Source organism: Amphiura filiformis, chromosome 11 (assembly GCF_039555335.1).
Source record: "Amphiura filiformis chromosome 11, Afil_fr2py, whole genome shotgun sequence".
Lineage (NCBI taxonomy): Eukaryota > Metazoa > Echinodermata > Ophiuroidea > Amphilepidida > Amphiuridae > Amphiura > Amphiura filiformis.
In genome coordinates, this window is record NC_092638.1 from 20,663,202 (window position 1) to 20,684,894 (window position 21,693).

The 21,693-nt window shown below is 37.9% G+C and overlaps 2 protein-coding genes across 3 annotated transcripts; one reads left to right on the forward strand and one right to left on the reverse strand.

Moving 5' to 3' along the window:
• Window positions 1-1,854: 1,854 nt before the first annotated feature.
• Window positions 1,855-7,291, reverse strand: LOC140163545 (E3 ubiquitin-protein ligase TRIM45-like). Its single transcript, XM_072186858.1, has 3 exons — window positions 7,246-7,291; window positions 4,758-5,238; window positions 1,855-3,417 (listed from the first exon to the last, which is right to left on the reverse strand). The coding sequence occupies exons 2-3, from the start codon at window positions 5,199-5,201 to the stop codon at window positions 1,855-1,857; spliced, it is 2,007 nt and encodes a 668-aa protein (XP_072042959.1). The 5' UTR covers window positions 5,202-5,238; window positions 7,246-7,291.
• A 7,132-nt stretch (window positions 7,292-14,423) lies between these two features.
• On the forward strand, window positions 14,424-20,531 carry LOC140164528 (E3 ubiquitin-protein ligase TRIM56-like). 2 transcript variants are annotated; one of them, XM_072187828.1, is made up of 3 exons: window positions 14,424-14,630; window positions 15,698-16,178; window positions 17,530-20,531. In XM_072187828.1, exons 2-3 carry the CDS (start codon window positions 15,732-15,734, stop codon window positions 18,790-18,792), a joined length of 1,710 nt encoding a protein of 569 aa, XP_072043929.1. In that variant the 5' UTR covers window positions 14,424-14,630; window positions 15,698-15,731; the 3' UTR covers window positions 18,793-20,531. The 2 variants fall into 2 exon arrangements, with proteins under 2 accessions (XP_072043929.1, XP_072043930.1); XM_072187829.1 differs by having other exon boundaries at window positions 14,424-14,626.
• Window positions 20,532-21,693: the final 1,162 nt, after the last annotated feature.

Genomic DNA, 21,693 nt, shown 5'->3' on the forward strand with positions numbered 1-21,693 from the left:
AGTGTAGCCGCTGCCGAAGACACTGACGGAAAATTAGCCGCTGCGGGTGTCACAACGGAAAACGTCTGCAAGACGTCGGAGTAGTTGAGCTACATCAGAGCATATCATCATAGACCTGAGCCAGTGCTGCTCCAGGATCGCTACTTGTTTAACGGATGTCTTCGGCAATCACAGCATGCCTTATATGTTAGAAAAATAATTATCAAGCACGAATCACATGGTTTTATTGAAAACAAACTCATATAAACCATAAAAACGAAATTGTCCAGTGCAATGAAGTCATGGCTATTTGTCATATTTGTGCTCAACTGTTGCCACCCTTCATTGTATTACTGAGACGTCATTGCACTCGACAATTTCGGCGCCCGGAAATTTTGAATATCACGTGTTGAGAGACGGATATGGGTTTGTACTCATTCTCACAGATTCTTGTGCTGGGTGCCAATTATTGGGCTGTGAATGTGGTCCAGGTAGCTGTTCGATGTCAGTGAATTTTGCTGTTGTGTCAGTTGCATAACTGCTTGGTTACTGACATGTGTTTAGACTAGAGTAAAGTATTGAAGTAAACCTGTGTGTAATTTTGGTTTGTTTTGATGGACGGGATTTTAAGATATGACCTTGTGAAAAATTATTAGTTTCTTTTTGAGCTAAGTTTATTGCGTTTCTGCATACAGAGAATGCGACAATTAAATTAGGCCTATATGGCCTCTTTGGTCGAGTGCAGATCCGTCGGAACACGCTTTTCAATACGGAATAAATGCTAATCTCATCGTGACATCATCCAAGCAGCAAAGTTCATTTCCCATTGAAAAAGCGCTATCCGACGGATCTACAGTCGACTATTCTCATACATTACACAATACATATATCGATCATTTGACTTTATAGGTGCACATGTTTACCGCACCGGCTTATAAGATACCATTTTTCTTGTGAACAGTACTTAATACAAAAACTCCACAAAATTAGATTTTTAACCATCTTTTCAGTCTCCATTTTCACTCAATTAAAAAAACAATTGCCTTATATAAAATTTAAATAGACTACTCTATTTAATACTAGATTGATTGTACCACATTTGCATCACGAATCTTTATACTTATTTATATGATGTACAGTTAATATTGATACAAATATTTTTTTATACATAGGATGCTTCAGTTTTTACACAAAAATCATTTCATTGAAAATCCTCCCACTCGGCTATTTCTAAAAAGTAACCAGGCTTCCTCAGCATGTGTAATAAATTAGCATTGAATAAAGTTTATTCTAAACACAATTTAAGAAACAATTTGATTTTAGCGTATACTGCTGTGAAGTTAAAGCTACTAAGGTTAGGGACCGATCGTTATTTACGGCAGGGGGGGAATGGGCGTTTTGGAAAAAATATCGACAACAAATTTCGCGTTCCCCCCTCGCGTCCGCTCAAAATTTTCGCGTTCCCCCTTGTTTTTCCTAATTTTCTCCATTTAAAATTTAACAATCCCCCTCCTGGTTCAACTAAAATTTCAGGTTCCCCTAAAGACCCCAAAAATTTCGTGTTCCCCCTAAATTTTCCCATTCCCCCCCTCTGTCATAAATAACGATCGCTCCCTTAGGCCAAAACAACAAGCAACAACAAAGAGCCGGTTAATCTTGTTGTGTTTTAGCATGTCCAAGCAGTCTAGCAATTAATCTTTTTGTGTTCCAAGTAGCAAGAATAAATATCTTTAACTGATAGAACCCATAATGAAATGGTTTTATGCAAAAACATAATAATAACCTTTTGTAAAATATAGACTATGTATCGAGCATTTTCCATGCTAACCATTGTCATGGTGCGCAACAGCTGTAGTTTATACTTAACAGCTTTAGTTATACTTTTGGAACATCAAACAGTTTGACAGTATCACGACATGCAGCTGCCAGTTGTCCTTCTTTGGTAAATACGATGCCATAAATTGGATGAGGATAGTCTCCTAAGCAGGCAATGTGGCTACCGCTTGGACTGTACTTGTGAACGGCTGATATTGTCTTTCCGTTTGAACATGCAACGGAGGCGACAAAGATACAGCCATCCGTATCACAACACACCCCAGTTGGTGTCTTCTGATCGAAGGACTTAGCATCAATGGCAAATCTTGTTGACCCACCTCCAGTCAAACTTACAACCCTTCCAGAAGCACTATCCGAGACAAGTAGCTGTGCATGATCGTGAGTAAATGTAAGAAACGACGGAGTCGACGAGATTCGGCGACCATCCAAGCTCGAAACACCATCCCATCCAAACTTCATCAACCAATTATGACCAGATGCCAGACGTCTTCCAATAGTGATATGATTAACAGAGTCGACCGTGACCGCCGATGAAGCACTTGTTGTGCGTTGGGTAGCGTGGCAACAAGGTAATTGAGTATCAATTGCTCTGTCAAATCGAAACTTGTCATATCTATGCATTTTGTACACCTTGACTTTGTCTGTCTTGTCTACGATAGCAAGTAAAAGTCCGTCTGATTTCGAAGAACAGGCAACGTCAGAGGGTTGTACAAGTTCTGATCCTTTTTCACTATTACTTTCACGAATACGTTGTTTCTCAGCCAAAGAATTGGCGTCTAATATCATCACTTCATTGGATACCCTATCCGTAACCGCTAAAACGTGCGTTTGTAACACATACGGACACCAGTAACCTACATCTATGCCATAAAATTCACAAATGCGATCGCATTTCTTTGGCCGATATTCCTTGACGAGCTTCATATTGACCGATTTAAATTCACCTGGTATCTGCGCTTCCTTGATAAGACCAACGAAATTTTCACTACTTGTCAATTCTGTTTCCTGAAACACCAAACATTCTAGCGTTGACAAGTATATGCGTGGCTTCGTCAGACACAAGTGGTCGAGCTTGCATTTCATTACTCCATGGAAAGACAAAAAGTCTGCATCACTAGCATCTTCCACCAGTATCTTTGCCTCTTCTTGAATATGTTGTAATGAGTCAATAGTGTCTTTGACTGACAACATGTACTTAACAAGCATATGCGTCTCGTCGGCAGCTTTAGCGTCTAAAGTTGCAAACAGCTTCCCTTTATCAGACTCAAGTTTATCTATCAAAAACTTGAATCTGGTTTCGATACTTAATTTCAGTTTTGCAACACATTCTCGAGAAGCAGCATGTGTTTTACTTGCCTTGGTACTCGCTTCGTTAAACAGTGTTTCAACAATACTTAACTGTTCAAGGCCTTCTAACGCGTGCTTTCTTCTAGTATCAGTTGCTTCGGATGCTTCGATACATTCGTGATCTGGAGATTTGTGTTTTAAAGTTGCACAAACATGACATATTGGCATCTCACACGTGGTGCAAAATATTTCCGCTTTATTACGTTGGTGCCTATTGCACATCAACTGGCGTTTGATGCTTGATCTTGGTCGAATCTGAAATAAAACATTGTGATATTTAATGATCAATAGAAACTATCAATGTACATCTAATCTTGAAGCTGAAGTACATGTACAATCTGTACGTTTAATTACAGTTATCGGGGAATATCTTATTGTGCATTATTCACACCGGCATGATCAGTGGCGTAGATTTCTTTTTGACATAGGGGATGGGGTTGGAAAAAATTATTCTTCAATTGTAATGAATCCAGTACCTTTTGGCGTCAGAATAAGTCTATGGTATAAATGCGGGCGAATTAGTGCGCGAAAACTTTTGCCATATTGAAGCTAAACTGGTGAAATATAGTGCAAAACTAGAATAAATTCGCGCGAAGTGGGAAAATGGCACTTTTGTGACTAAAATAGCCAAATATGAGGTTTAATTTGGTCAAAAACCCACAAATAGGCGTCAACATTGGGGGATGATTGTATGGACCACCCCAAGCAAAATATTGGGGATCTAACCCCCCCCCATCCACCCACCACACCCCCATCCCCGGGATCTACGCCTATAATTCCCACTATCACCTAATGGATGCACATGCTGTTTCAACATTTGAAAGCAATCAATATGTTGATATAGTTCTACGTTCTACTGGATTTATGGTTTATGGGTAGACAACTTGTACGTTGTGTTGCGCCCATCTTGTCCTCTCTTGAACGTAGAGGGTGGAGTACAGGTATCAGAACATAGACATATCAACCTAGACCTATAACTGCCCATCCCTGACCATGGCAGTAGGTGAAGCCTCGTATCCAAGGTGATTTTGGTCGGGTGGTCGGACGCGGAGAAATAAGCGTTCATGTCTGGAGAAAAACGCGCTCGTTTGCGTGATTGTTGCGCCATTATCGCTCGCGTCAAATGCAACATGTTCCATACACGCGAACAAATCTGCTTGCTTGCGTCCGGGTTGGCGTCTTTGTCAAAGTCGTTGCTAAGCAGTGTCGGCTTCACTACGCGAACCAAAGTTCTAGGTCTAGGTACTTGTTTGTCTGGGTATCAGAAAAGGTCTGACACTTTAACGTCCACATGGGTGAGTCGTCCTGTACATGGGACCAACGGCTTTACGTGACTTCCGAACCACAAGACGTCACATATGCTAAAAAGTGTATGAGGAGAGAATAATTTCCACAATTACATTCTGTGGTGTAAATGTACTGAACACAATTGCGGGATTTCCGACCTTTAGGAACATTTTGGGAGAGGAAGACAATTTTCACCTAAGGCAAGCCCAAGGCTCGAACCCTCGCCGATCGTATTCTCCTAGTGCAGACCATAACTAATATGCTTTTTACCATGTTTAGAAGGGAAATGACAATCGATTAAAACATACCTTGCCTGTCTTGATTTCGTCAAATGTAGCTATGGCGTGTTCACGTAGCGCCGGAAACCGTTTATGAGCCTTCAAACAAGGCGAACATAGATACTGATCACAGTCGAGACATTTAGACACTGCTACAAGTTCCTCATCACAACTGTTGCATACAATCTCCGTTGAATGTTTAGTTACTTTGTCCGTCAGAACCACTTCTTCTACAAGCTCTTTCAAGTGGAAGTTAGATTTGAATTTCGACGCATCACCATTGGGAACTTCAATTCTTTCTTTGCACAATGGACATGCTAGCGTCTTGGTACCATAAGGCGCATAGTTGGTCAAACAATCTTCACAAAAGCTATGGAGACATGGTAACGTTTTTGGATTGCGGAATCGATGTAGGCATATGGAACATTCCAGAGTTCGTCTTTTATTTTCGAGTGGAGCACCACCTTCCGCCATTATGAGCTTTTGTTTTGATGATTGCCACCTGTTGTACCTGTAATTTAATATAAAAATTAAATTTTAAGGGGTGGGTATGAGCGTTTGGGCAGTATTTTTGTGGGACATGAGAGCACATCAGATATATCGAATTGCTTTCTGAATACGCGATATATATAATACTCATTTTATGGCAAATGATTAAAAATTCATATTTTTGATATTTAACAGTCCATGAAGTTTTATAAATCCAATGATATGTACTTAAAGTGTATGTAGCTGGGATGAAAAGCCGACGATCAATTGAAAATTTTGACCTTTCAGTATTTTAAAGTGTATGTAGTGGGATGAAAAGCCGACGATCAATTGAAAATTTGACCTTTTGTATTGATGATATGGATTGTTTTCCCAAAAATACTCAAATTAATTGGGTCTTTTGGGGGGAAAATGTATATCTTCAATATGAAAGGTCGAATTTTCCATTGATCTTCGGCTTTTCATCCCAGCTACATACACTTTAAGTAGATATCATTAGATTTATAAAGTTTACTTCAAGGATTTTTATATATCAAAAAATTTTAAAATATCAAATAATATATAATTTGCCATACAATTTGTATTAGGCCTTATTATATTGCGAATTTAAAAAAATCAAAATTATTTGATATCAGAAGAACATTCTTCGTATTCAGAATACAATTCGATGTCTGATATGCTCTCATGTCCCACAAAAAATACTGTCGAAACACTCATACCGGAGCCCTTAATTCAACCATGCATGTTGACGCACAGTGTCATCGCCCCGATATTTTCATGGCAGAAATCGCCATGGCAGGTTGAATCCACAGCCACGCATGGCCATTTTGTTCCGACCTTTGAGACGCATAATGAGCCGAGGGACATGACTAAGGCTACTGACAATAGCCTGGTAATTGACCTCTCTGTGTGTGAGTGACCATGTATACGCCATTGAGGTCAATGGTCATCGACTTTTATACTGCCTCCACGGGAGTGAGTGCAGCTACCTGCGCGCTGCACTATAGTTACACATATAAAATCAGAATATTTTTGTCAATTTTTGAGTTCAAGACGCTAGCTAACGACTATCATATCCGTTGAACATATATATTCAAGTGCAAGGAACCAAATCTGGATTCTTTAGACTAAATCAATTACGGGAGATATTCATCATTTTCTACCCCGGTATCCAAAGATTTATCGTCTGAATATCAAATCGTGCATAGCACATTCACGTGTATCGATCCCGGGTATTTATTTTAGTATCTCTGCTGTACCAAGTAATTATTAGCCAGGCGATGTCGGTGTGTGACGTCTCTTTTATGTCAGTAATTCGCTTAATCAGAAAATTTCTGTTGTTAAATTGTTTGTTCTCTTTGCAAGTGTTAATATGCTCAAAAATGATAAGACCAAAATTACTCTACCATGAGCCTATACCCAACACCAAGAGACACACTTCAAATTAAAACATCCCTTTTAAAGCGTTTCCGGGGAGCGATTGACATTTTCCCGAAAAATCGTAAAAGCCTAGGTTACAACACCACCTAGTCCGAATAATCAGACCCAGAACAAAATATTAATTTCTGACATCATCCTGTTCTGAACACCACCTTGCTCGCGTTACTCCTCTTTAGGGGTGTTGGGCAGTATATAATCCAGATCCAGATCTATTACAACCAAAATGTTATAAGCCTTATACACAAATTGATGAATGTTCTCAGTCACCCAGCTGTAGTAACATGAAATTTGGAATTAAATCAAAATACTGGACTTACTATAGAGGTTGTGCATATGACGTATCATACCGTAAATATGGCGGACTACTCAAATACATTCAATAAAAGCATGATTACAATCTACCGCGACAGTTCGTCTCACACACATAACAAATGCACTATACGGCAAGTAGGTTGATGACAACATCTGACTGAATGGACTGCACTGCGCCGTGATTACGGCGGTGAAGGACACCGGTTCAAATCCTTTGTTTGGAGCGAATCAATAATTTCACGCACAACCTCTATTCAAACTTCTACACAAATCTTACCTTGGTCAAAAGCATCACACAACTAGAAAAGCTCGGGAACATAGATCTCCTCTGCTGGTACTACATGTACTAGTACCATCTCAAATCGCACTGTGCTCAAAATCGCATTGAGTCCGATATACACATATATACAGCAGACTTGACAAGATAAGAAAGCGCCCGTGACCCAAGTGGGACTGACTACAAAAGTGTTTGTAACATGATCGATGATTTGCATCGTCGTCTCTCAACATTCAATTGCGTTTGGTGCATTGACCTCTAATTGGTTGTCAAAATCATTGTTTAATTCCTATATCATCCCAGCTTACAATCCACACACGTATCTCCGTTTCCCGGAAGGGTTGGGGGGGTAGGCCTATTGATCGAATAGTGCATTACTATAGTACGTTTAAGGGACCCTTGGACTATGTTTGCCGGAAGAGAGGTATATGGTTAGATTTGAGGTGCATGTGCTTGGTTAGAATGTTAAATGAAAGTTTATACTTGGCCTAGCACCTACGGACATGCGCAAACGTGTGACGATGTTAACCTTGCGTGCATTCTTCATACCTAATTCGTTTAATTACACACGCCACACGAGAAGGCATGTTCGAAAGGCTAGCTTCGGGCGACGTCGCAGTAGATGCTGGTAGATGCACGTATGAATACAACATCATCCAAGTGTATAATCTCTTATAATCTTTAGGTCCGAGAAGTACTAAAGTTTGTTAATGATATTCTTTATATGTCAGTGGAGAATTATGCTATATGCCACCTCATACGCAGTAGGCATAATACAATGTCATTAAACACTCGGACAAGTATCCAGAATCAAAGGTCTTTTGACATCAACGGTTGAGTACACATTATCTAAACGCTGGATAAATAGACAGATTTGCACTACAGACCTTATAGTTCAGGCCACACACACAGAATATTTCGTTTACTCCCCAACAAGCATTACAAATGCAGGCATGTATTAAACATGTTTAACGCCAATTGGAAAATCACAAAAGTACTAACCAATACTTTGTAATTCAGAATCATATACTACAGTAAATCTAACTTGTTCCCACAAAGTATTCTTCACACAATTGATATATTTCCCATGCCATTATAGTTGATATCAGAGCCTCCATCAGACAGGGTCTAATTCTGCATAAAACCGGGCAAAGTTATTTCTATAGATCTGCTGCGCATTCAAATTGCATTGTATTGCATCGTAATTTCATTTGTGTCTATGCTAATTATGTTTACACAACATGAACTCACGTGTTTTCAAGCAAATTCGCCGATAATAGGTGATCAAAAGCGATCGGAATGTTACAAAAGTACAGATCGCATTCAGCTTACTTCATATGAGATGATCTTTGGAAAAATACGGCATAATTTGTCTTGGTGTTTGCGGAATGCCATGCAGTAAAATATTAATACGTTGCGGCAATTCATGATTGACAACTAACAATCGGCGTGTCCTTCGTATCCTCCACTGTCAATTTCTTATCCCCTCACTAATCTTCACAAAAGCTTTGTGTTGATTACGTAATGTGTGGAGGCAAATTGCAATAAGTACAATGAAATAATGAGTAGGGCGGGCTCCGAGGCGGGTTTCTTCTTCATCTTACGTAACAGTATTGTTCTACAAAAAAACCCGGAAGCTTGTCGTTTGGAGCTCTAGCTGAAATACAGCAAGATAATGTAAGATAGTAAATGTAAACCTGTATTTTAGCTAGAGTATCTCGAGCTAGCCTCCATCAACCATCACACAGGTATTTCGTATCTTTAAACATGGCAGCAAAAATATCTGTGACATTATTTCCAGTTTGAAAAGTTTCTTTGAAAAAACTAATACAAGTTGTAGGCCTATGATGTAAAGGTATTAAAAGAAAAGAAATAGGTATAATATTGATCAAATCAAGAAGAATATCAAAGAAATCATCCTACTCGCACATTAAACTTGAGGCAGGCCTGTATTATGATTATAAGGCCTACGGTAAAAATACTTATAAGATAATATGCTAATTACGCTAAACAAGAAACTGTTCGTGCTTGGCTGATCCTCACTTGATGAAGGTCATATTGATTTATCGTCAACAGAGATACCTCCTCTCCAGGCCAATGGTACGTTCAAATCGATCGGTTGGACCAAAGAGCTTTTAATAGAAATAGAGTCGCAATAGATTATATAATCTTTTGTTCTTTTGATGCCGATTAGAAGTTGCGACAGGCTATTCATAAAAGTGGTACCATTGTTTCGAAGAAAGGGGTTCCGCCATTAAATTGGTCACTGATCCGGCATCATATTAACGCTCTACACAACAGGCTGGTATCAATAAGTGACCACACTACAGTCATGTGTAAGGGCAGTCATGTGTAAAGTGGTACCATTGTTCTTATGTATCCCAAATGTGTGCTTGTGTGGGTCTGAAGACTATAAGGAGGCTTTAGCTGTCGATGCAATCATCTTTACCACCCACCTGACGATAGGCGTTTCATTTAAATAAATTGAATGCTCTTGGTGATCGATTACACATTAGAATGTATGAAGGCTGCCATGTCCAGTCCATATATCTATATTACACTATAATGGTAATCGCTATACGTATACATGTAAATATAAGTATAGGCCTATCATGCCTATAAAGGTTGTTTTTAAGAAATTTCCATTTAATTTTATTTTAAGAAGGAGATTGGTATAGAAATAGTGGCGTGCCCAAAGAGGGAGGGGTTGGGGAGGGCAGATTCACCTCTGTAAGAAGTCTTGGGAGGGAGGAGGGATATGGAGAATGGGAGAGGGCTGGAGGAAGGCAGAAATAAAAAGATATAATAAAGACAAGTAGATAAATAGAAATATAAGAAAAATGATGGGCATGAGAGAGGGAGGGTGAGAGGGGACAATGAGAGCGAGGGAGTGATAAAGACGGTGTAGGTCTAGGAAAGAATAAGTACAGAGAAGGAAAAAGAAAGGAACGATGAATACATTTAATAATAATTATTAGGCCTATATAATAACTAAACGCATAACAGCACTGGGCAGCCATTCGACGATGTCAATGCCTTTATTCGTTACGTAATTAAAACGCCCAGTCAGCTGTAGTTCACACCTACCAAACACAACTCACCCAATTTCGCAAACTGGACGTCGAATGTACACTCTCATGAATATTGATTGGCAACATTTTCCAATATGTCAGCGTTCTAATAGGAAACAATAGAACAATAGACCCTGCAGAGCGTTGGGTTGGACGTCCAAAGGTCCCGTAAACGTATTATAATATAATACCAGGCCATCGACACTGAATAATTTGCATAGCAAAATGACCCGTCTCCTCTGCAGCCAATTTGGTTCCGGCAATCCGCTCCATCGAAATCAAGCTGGTCACGGAGGAGACTACCCTCCTTTGTGTTTGTTCATTTGTGTATGGAGAGCCCTTTTTGGAGTCTACAATGACTTAGGCTAAGCTCTCAGCTAGAGTCCGACGCTGCATTGTACTAGAAATACCTTTTTTTTGTGAAATCGGAGCCAATCGGGAACACGTATTCGTTTTGAAAATATAGCATTAAAATTAGTTCCACCCTTGTGGCAGTGTGCAGTGGAAAACCTTAATTCTTTCATTAAAAGGAAATGAAAATTAAAAAAACACGGATCTACCTGTGCACCTATAAAATGGGCACAGCAATTTGTCTCAAATATGAATGAATTTTAAGAAACATACGGGATATGATAAACATTAACCTGACGCCATGATAGTACGATCTATTAGTCGTTTTATATACAATGTTTATACCGTATTGTCATAATACCAATATTTGTCATTGTATATGATGAGTAATATTTAGCAACGTAAATGTGCAGTTCATAGCCTATGCACAAACGAATACTGATCTTTATGATATTCAGGTTTTTGTACATCACATATAACATGTCACATAGGAGGTCATACGTGTTGACCTTCATCTATTGTATTTGTTCATCTGTGTATGGAGAGGATTAAAAACGCCATTAAACGCCATTAAAACTCCATCAGTATTAGGACGTAGTTCAGTGAACTCACCGGATTGCTATTCCAAGTACTTTGATAATACAGATAATATGTATTAATGGGTCGAGGCGATTGCATTGAAAAACCTAATAAATTATTCATAACAGTTACGTAATCAATCGATAGTGCGGACACTTTTCATTTGCAAACCACCAAAATTCGTGATCTTTTAGCGTTGGAAAAGAAACCACGTGAATAGAGTGCCCTCTCAAGAATATCAACTCTCTGATAATACTCATCAGTTTTGATGTTTATAGACCTATTGACTGAGAGTGTCATGGTTTTGGTTCTTGATCGGAGGACTAAACTCTGTTTCAATTTTTCAGAAATAATACACGTCCTTTATTTATTTGATTTATTTGTATTTCATTGCACATCTCATACCCAAATTCAAGGTAATGCTCCTAACTTAATTCAAAAGTCAAATGTGGCGGGTGCGAATCACTATTGTAGTCATTTTAGTAATTTTGCACTCTCTATTGACAAGCCTGCTTCTTCAATGCTGCATTTGAGTTCTTTTTAAATGACCAGAATTTGTAATTTTATAACCATTCTATTATAACATTATTCTACAAATTAGGTAGATTTGTGTTATATTTTGATGTGGTAGTACTAAGCCAATCTTTGCATAAGGCAAAAAAAAAATTGTTGTGTTGCCCTCCCAAGCCTAAAATCTGGTAGTACACCCAGCAACTCAACCATTTGATACCTACTATTTCACAGTCACATGAGTGAAGAGAGGCATATGCTTAATATTGGCTGTATTTTCTACCCAATGTTGAATATTTTATTGAATTTAGTAAATATTAATAATAAGGCCCTTCACAATTAATTCTTAGTTTACTATTTAAAGATTTTAAAATAGGCATGAGGTAACTTAATTATTAGTTATTTATTACTTATTATTTTCTTCATTTTGAAACAAGTGGTCACAGCCAAATATCAACATGAACATCCTACATCAGAGATCCTACATGGTACATTTTGGCACTGCAAATCATATTGCAATTATGGTTGATTTTATATATTGATAATTAATAATATGTGTTATTTGTTTGTTCAGGATTCATGATCAAAGTAAGAAAGTAGCAAATTAATGTAACAAAAATGTCATTTAACAACGAAAATGACAGAGAAAAATCAAATAATTAAATATTTAGCAATTTTCAATTTTTGATGCGGGCGGGAAATAGGAAACTCAAAATCAATTGTGAAGGGCCTAAACATCCATGTTGTTGGGATTCAATGAGTCAGTCCTACTATCCAATTAAAGTGCTGGCTTGGGGCACAATCTTTTTAGTGAATGTTATGGATCTGGGAATAGGCTTGGGGGTACATGTATGATTTAAAAAAATCATTTGTTAAAAAAATATTATAAAAAAAAAAAAAAAAAAAAATTGAAAAAAAAAACCCGGGCCCAGATTTTCGCGATTTTGACCCGGCCGCGGAGGGCAACACAACATTTTTTTTTTGGCCTAAATCTTAGGCATCCTCAATACACGTAATAAATTATTATTGTTTCTGAAACATTCTAATGTAATCTTGCTTTGCCATGATTTTGCTAGTAGCACTCACTCCCTTGTACAATTTCACCAGGCTTTATAATGCCATTGTATTGAAAATCATATTGAATAACATTTTTATGAAGGTCGTCTTACAACATACCGGATTACCACTGAGAAATACTTAAGACGATTAAGTCGTTTTACAAGATGCCGGATCACCACTGAGAAATACTTTTCAGTAAAAGTCACATATGTGACTGGACACGACGAATCAGCCGTAAATTCGGCCCCGGTCAATTTTGTTTAATTTCGTGCTTAGAAAATATATATCATAAGCTTTAAAATGGTATATCATTTGACTTCAAACGATATCCAGAAGCGGGGTTATGGTTTGTTGAACTCTGTTCCTTCAACAAAATTGTACCTTTTTTTTTGTTCTACGTGTGACTCTTTCCACATTTCTGGTAATAAATATCAAACAGTCATAATTGGCGGTCATTGCAAATCATCCGCAAGTCAACGAGGTTCAGGAATGTCCTCTCATTTTTAATTGTTGGTTATACATACCTAGACAAAATACAATGCTTTGTTATCCACCACTTGAACAGGATTTAGCCAAAGCAAACAAAGACAAGAACTATTCTATAGAAATAGGTAGAAGCTTATTATCCTCTTCAGCAATAGGATTATTGATTGGTTTAAACAGTGTTTGATCAGATACTTGTCGCACCGAATTGAGATACCTATGAAAACGACCGTCACGTACATTTTACACTGTAACTCAGAATGCAATTTGCCGAGTTTACGGCTCATTCGTAGTGTCCACTCACTTAATAATAAAGTCTTCTTCAAGATATCGGATCACCACTAAGAAATACTTAGACAATAAAATCGTCTTAGAAGATATCGAATCACCACTGAGAAATACTTTAACAATAAAGTCGTTTTACAAGATATCAGATTACCACTGAGAAATACTTAAACAATAATGTTGTCTTACAAGATGCCGGATCACCACTGAGAAATACTTAGACAATAAAGTCGTCTTACAAGATATCGGATCACCACTGAGAAATAGTTTTGAAATAAACAATCAAGTCGTCTTATACAAGATAGGCCTATATACTTAAACAATAAAGTCGTCGATCTTACAAAATATCGGACCACCGTCGAGAAATACCTATAAGACAATAAAGTCGTAAAGGATCACCGCTAAGAAGACAATATAAAAAGTCGTCTTTACAGGATATCTGATCCCACTGAGCAATAGGCTTACTGAGTAAGTAAGTAAGTACGTTAGTACGTAAGTACGTAAGTAAGTAAGTAAGTAAGTAAATAAATAAATAAATACACGAATAAATAAATAGGCCTATAAAGATACCGGATGTGAGGATTTTTCGACGCCTTATTCTAATTCTTTAACATTACATTAACCAAAGCATCAATAAAATTAAAATCCTAGATTTTGTCATAGAATTTCAACCTGAACTTTGAGCTAAATTTAAGCGCTTGAAATTATTTCCCCAGTAGGTCCCTATACAATAGCTTACAATGTCATTTTAAGGGAATTTTTTCCATCTAATACATCCTACCGTAGAACACGCGTGCGCGTGGACTTGACCTTCCATAGGTCATATAGAGTGCATTGCATGATCAGATCATGATTTGGAGCTATTGTGTGGCATGCATAGTACATGTATTACCACCGGCCCGCGTGCAAATATCCGGGGAAAACACTATGCAGACTTCAAGCAATTTTAAGGGGAGAACTTACAACCATTTGGTCGGTGATATGATCATGTATTCATGATGATAGCCTATGTTCCAGATTGAAGTCGTGGACGACTGCAGGCAGTAGGTAACTTATCCGACTATCATGCACGGACTCGCATCATTTCTTTTGCAATAGGGTCTGTCTGTGTGCAGAATCAGTGGCGGCATCAGAAATGTTTTGTTGGGAGGAGGGTGGTGGTGGTTGGCAAAATTAATTGGGGGCGGCGCAAAATATTTGGGGCAAATGGTGATAATTTTATTTGATAAGTATTATTTTTGAGGTGACTAACTTTGGAATTAACAGTGCTCAAACCATGCTCAAACCCATTAGGCCTACAGGTGAGCGTAGAAACAAATTGGAAAAGGCAACCGTTTATATAGGCCTTCTAATAGTTTCACGGCATACCCTCACTTTAATACGATCATTAGGTATACCGATCATCAGTAACGGTTGTCTTTCCAGAGGTCTATACTTTGAGTTTGTTTCTACGCTCACCTGTAATGGGTTTGAGCACTTTTAGGGACCGATCGTTATTTACGGCGGGGGAATGGGTGTTTTGGCAAAAATATCGACAAAAATTTCGCGTTCCCCCTCGCGTCCGCTCAAAATTTTCGCGTTCCCCCTTGTTTTCCTTATTTTTTCCATTAAAATTTAACAATCCCCCTCTTGGTTCAACTAAAATTTCAGGTTCCCCTCAAGACCACAAAAATTTTCATGTTCCCCCTAAATTTACCCATTCCCCCCTGCCATAAATAACGATCGCTCCCTTATTTACAAAATTAGTCACCTGAAAAAAAATACTTGTTATATTATACGCCTCCACTATTTATAGTGGTTGAGCACTTTTGGAGTAGAGGCTGTGCTGGGAGCGGCTTGGTTTGTCATGATTTTGACACCACATAGGCCCTAATGTATATAGGCCTACATGAATATGCATTTATGTTAAGTTGAAACCATGACAAATTATCCGTCTGATGATCGGTATACCCAAAGATCGTAAGTGAGGGTATGCCGTGAAACTATATTAGTAACGGTTGCCTTTTCCAGAGGTCTATACTCTGAATTTGTATGTATGTATATACGTCTGCATGATAAAAACATATTCCAGGCTTCTCGTCGATGCCTTTATTATATTTTCTACAAAATTTCAGGAACAAATAAAACCAACTAGCGGGACTAAAACTCATGATGGCGGAAGGTGGTGCTACACTCGAAAGACAAAGACGAACTCTGGAATGCTCCATATGCCTACATCGATTCCGCAATCCAAAAACGCTGCCATGTCTCCATAGCTTTTGTGAAGATTGTTTGACCAACTATGCACCTCTTGGTACCAAAACGTTAGCATGTCCATTGTGCAAAGAAAGAATTGAAGTTCCCAATGGTGATGCGTCGAAATTGAAATCTAACTTCCACTTGAAAGAGCTCGTAGAAGAAGTGGTTCTGACAGACGAAGTAACTAAACATTCAACGGAGATTGTATGCAACAGTTGTGATGAGGAACTTGTAGCTGTGTCTAAATGTCTCGACTGTGATCAGTATCTATGTGCACCTTGTTTGAAGGCACATAAACGGTTTCCAGCGTTACGTGAACACGCCATAGCTACATTTGATGAAATAAAGACAGGCAAGGTATGTTCATTACAGGTCCATTATTCCTCAGTATGCTTTCGTAACCAATTTGTCTTACAGCCAAATAAGGACGGTATGTGACCCAGATGCGGCGACAGTCCAGCTTTCCAGAAAGTGACCTTAGACTGATGAGCTGTCAAATGAATATAATGAATACAATTTATACAAAAGCCACCTAAGTCCATACTTTGGCCAAATTGAGTTAAGCATGGGAAATTGTTGCTATACATAGGCCTGTCATATGCATGAAAGAACAACTCAAATTCATTCTCTGTGTCTATTGGGCATGTGAAAAATAGCATGTATGAAAGAATCACCCAATTCCATGATTTGAGTCTTGTAACACATTGATTGAAATCCAGTATGTATAAAAGTCCACTTGTAACACATTCATTGCTAGAGAATGACTTTTGAACAAAAAATGGGTTTAATAAAGGAAAGTGTGTGGTTTATATTACATAGCAGAATGCTTATCAACATTACTCATACCTGTGTGCTTTATTTTGTATTATCTTACTAGTGGTAATCTCATTCTAACATTGTTGTCTTTGTATATGATTCAAAAACCACCTAAGTCCAAAATTTAAAATGAACCCCACGAAGTCCCTGAAATGCTAATCGTCATACCTAATACAGGTTAATCCACTCATTTGCACGTAAAACTTACCATATTGACCAGGTAAATCTAACTGAAGGAATTAAAATGATACACAGGTTTTTCTCTCAAAATAACTTCGCATGGACTTAGGTGGCTTTTGTATTCATGTATTCAAATGTCTTAAGTCGGTAACAGGTGTCATGCTGAAAGCATTTTGTTGGCTGTAGAACACAAATATTGACCTTTTTTAACTAAATTTAATGTTGGTATGGTAAAAACTTGACAAATTAAGAGGTGTAACGAAATGAGTTCATTATCATTGTTCTTATTAGTATCAGATTAAACGGTTCAGCATTTTGGGTGTTTATACGTCGTAAACACCGGTCATGCCGGTTGTGTAGCCATGCGTCTATACGGCGTACAATATGGACAAAAACATGTCCTGTATATGCCAGGAAATTTTCAATGGATGTATATTCGACCCCATTCCAAGTTGTTTTTGCTCGAACCACTCGCACATTATTTTGCAAGCCCTGTGGAAGTTTTCTCGCAAATGAAACTTCTTTCCTGACCAAATGAGTAAATTCACATTAAGAATTCTTCTTGCCTACCTGATTTGCGGGAGTATCTTCAAAGGTTTTGGATATCTGGATCGGAGACCTGTTTTATGACGTCTAAGTTTATCTGTAATACAATTAACGTTATCGCAAATAGACTAATTGAATTAATATCACAAAACCTATTTTGTTTCAGATTCGACCAAGATCAAGCATCAAACGTCAGTTGATGTGCAATAGACATCCGGGTAACAAAGCGGAGATATTTTGCACCACGTGTGAGATGCCAATATGTCATATTTGTGCAACGTTGAAACACAAATCTCCAGACCACGAATGTATCGAAGCATCCGAAGCAACAGCAACCAGAAGAAAGCACGCGTTGGAAGGCCTTGAAGACTTAATTGCTGTTGAAACTGTGTTTACCGAAGCGGAAATCAACGCCCGTAAAACCCATGCAGATTCACAAGAACATATTGCTAAGCTTAAAGATAAGATTGAAGGGAGATATAAAATTTTGAGAGACAAAATTGAGGCAGATAAAAGGAAGTTACTTAAGACTTTAGACGTTAAAGTCGAATATGAAAACCGTAGTCTTGAAAAGTACAGATCGTCAGTCAAAGGTACTATCGCCAGATTACAGAGCATCCAGCAGCAGGCAAGGCCAATGGTAGAAGATGGCAGTGATTCTGATTTCCTGTCTTTCTATGCGACGATGAAGTCCAAGCTCGAGCAAATGAGTTTACAGAAACCTTGCACATATTTGTCATCCCTTGAGTACGTGCGTTTCCAAGAGAGGAAAATGGGCTATTGTAATATTTTCGGTCAGATAGCAGAAGTTAAATCGGTCAACATGAAGCTTGCCGAAGAATACCCCCAAATGTGCGATAGTATTGATGTAAGTACCTGGTATCAAAAAGGTACTTCGGTTTTAGCAGTCACGGAATTATCAAATGAAGTAATGGTATTAGACGCCAGTTGTTTGAGTGAAAAACAACTCATCGGTGGCGATAACAGGAAAAGATCGAAACTTGTGCAGCCCTCAGACGTTGCTTTTTCAATTAACGAAGGACTCTCACTTGCTGTCGTTGACCACACAGACAAAGTCAAGATTTACACAATGCATGACTCGGACAGGTTTCTACCTGAAATGGTGAATAATGAGGATGTGCTGAAGTCCGTCATAGCAGGTATACGTAACCTTGCCAGTGTGAGTCTTCAAATTGGCTATCCAACAGCTGCTAGCGTGCCTCATTCCATCATGAATGGATTCAAGAATGTCCTCGCCATAGCTGAAGCAACCGATATTGATTTCAAGCAAGCTGAGCAGGTTAAAGACATTCTTTCAAATCCGGAAGCTTTTGCAGCGGCAGCGGAAGAGAAGAGGGATGCGGAAGCACCTGCTGCTAACAAGAAGGATGAATATGTCAAGGGCTTTAGTTTTGGTCTCTTTGACTAAAAATCAACCCATCTTGTCGGTGTATCTTGCTATAAATATCGACACATAATCTGATAATGCTCAGTTTTCAGTGGACATAAAATGCACTCTTAAATTAAATCAAGCTTAAATTATCGATAAAGGAACACTCCAACAATCATAACATTATGCCTTATATGTTAGAAAAAACAATTATCAAGCACGAATCACATGGTTTTATTTAAAACAAACTCATATTGACCATAAAAACGAATAAAAACAGCCGGCTCTTAACACGCGATATTCAAAATTCCCGCACCGAAATTTCTCACTGCGGAAATTTCCTGTAGCAATGACGACTATGACGTCATGGTTATTTGTGCTCAATTGTCGTCAGCCTTCATTGTGTTACTGGGACGTCATTGCTACAGGCAATTTCGGTTTTAAGGTTTTTGCTTTTAAGGTTAATAAGAGTTTGTTTGAAATAAAACCATGTGATTCGTGCTGGATAATTATTTTTTAAATCGGCAGATGCGTTTAACATAACTCTGCCAACATTATTGTAAGCTCAGGGGTGGCATGCAAATTAATGATTTTAAGGCCGTACTTTGTTGATAATGTGATGCCGCTTATTCAATTAAGCCTGACACCTTTTAATGAGACCATAAAATCACTCACTTTGGTGTTAATTATTTACTATTGTGCATCCTTCCCTATATTTCTGTGCATCCTTACCTTTCTCTGTGCACCCTTATCTTCTACGACTACGAGTTCACGGTACACCATGTCAATGTCATTTATATTAGCCATGCCTATAGTTGTGTATATGAATTTAAGCTTTTTGTCGATGTCATTTATATTAGCCATGCCATGTGTATGTGATGAATTTAAGCTTCTCTGTGCATCCTTATCTTCTACGAGTTTACGGTACACCATGTCAATGTCAATGTCACATGTCAATGTCATTTATATTAGCCATGCCTATAGTTGTGTTGTGTATGTGATGAATTCAAGCTTTTTGTCTTCAGTTCAGTGTCCTTGGTCATGATAAAAGTACGTGTCTTCAGTTCAGTGTCATGGTTCATGGTCGTCCGTAGGTAATTTAGCACTGGATCGGGGTATTTATTTAAGGAGGTGAGTAGGGTTAGGATTATGATTAGGAATTTAAGGTTTTTGTCTTCAGTTCAGTGTCTTGGTCATGATACAGTGTACGTGTCTTCAGTTCAGTGTCATATGGTTCATGGTCATACACAATCCGTAGGTAATTATTAACGCTGGATCGGGGTATTTAGAAGGAGGTTAGGGTTAGTTAGGACTAGGGTTATGATTAGGAATTTAAGCTTTTTGTCTTCAGTTCAGTGTCTTGGTCATGATACAGTGTACGTGTCTTCAGTTCAGTGTCATATGGTTCATGGTCATACACAATCCGTAGGTAATTATTAACGCTGGATCGGGGTATTTAGAAGGAGGTTAGGGTTAGTTAGGACTAGGGTTATGATTAGGAATTTAAGCTTTTTGTCTTCAGTTCAGTGTCTTTGTCATGATACAGTGTACGTGTAGACCTTCAGTTCAGTGTCATGGTTCATGGTCATGTTTGGCATGGAGGCACTTTTTTCAGTCAAACTGTCTATGGCAATTTTTGGAAATTATAAAAACAGGTTCTATGACTATTGGTTATTTACTGGACTAGCATAGTCATAAACTAAAAGGTAAACAAATTCAAATGCCTATAACTAGGCAATATCCATTAAAGTTTGTGCTGTCTCTTGCACAACAGATCAAAGAAAAAGTGCGTATAATAAAGTCGTAATTCCCGGTTTGTTGAAATTGTTGTTTGAATTGTGTGTTGTTGTCGTAAACAAAGAGTAAACAACTTAATGAGCATTTTACCTTAATTAGCATTTACTGATACTATAATATTACTATTTATTTCTAATTGGGTTGAAATTATGTACATGCAAAATAGAACCTCATTCTTGATTTTGAATTTTTTATCTCTTGTATAACTCATTGAAACAAATAAGAAAACTATTTACAAGTAAACAAACTAAGTAAACTATTCAAATGGCTATTACATAATTAAATGTGAATCCAATTTGTTTTTTTTCTTGTCAACATGTTAATGCTAGATCCAGCAAATATATTAAGTGCCAGAAAATTGCTAAAATTGGCTTTAGTAGGCTATTGTTTATTTGGCTTGCAAAGTTTAGATAAACAAAATTAAACAGGAGTAAACAACATAAAGTTTGCTATATCACTATGGCACTTTACAATATCCGTTATAGCAATTTTAGCTAACTGATTTTCAAAATTCAAAAACATTTTTTGGGTAATTTGACCATGCTCTTTCCAAATTTTTTGTATGCGTTGAGAGGGATGAACAGCAAAACCCCTAAATTAGAAAAACAATTATTTTAATTAATTAATTTTAATTATTTAATTACAGGAATTGCTGATGTATTTTTACGCAATATTTTGACATTTGGTGGTGACCGGTAACCATTTAAAACCAGTAATTTGCCTTAAATCAGCTCATGATTTTAGTAAAATGCTAAAAATGTCACCCTTACCAAACATGAATGCCTATTTGGCATTCTGTAGGTATTCGCCAAGCCCTCGAGTGCCAAGGATAGCGGTACTAGGTCATCACTAGCACTCAGCAGCTAATGAATGCCTATAGAGCTGGTTCACAGGCATTCGAATGCCTCACAAGAATGCTACCGAATGCCTATTTACTCATTAAGCCCTCGTTAAAGCTCAATACTATTAACTTAGGCATTCCTAAGCATTCATAACTAAGTGGTTCTAGGATTAGGCGGTTTGCTATAGGCACTCAGTGGCATTCGGGTAAGTCATAGGCATTCAGTTAAAAAAATTCTTAAGTAATAGGCATTCCACTGAAAAATTTCTAAGTATTAGGCATTCGGTTAACATTTTTTAAAG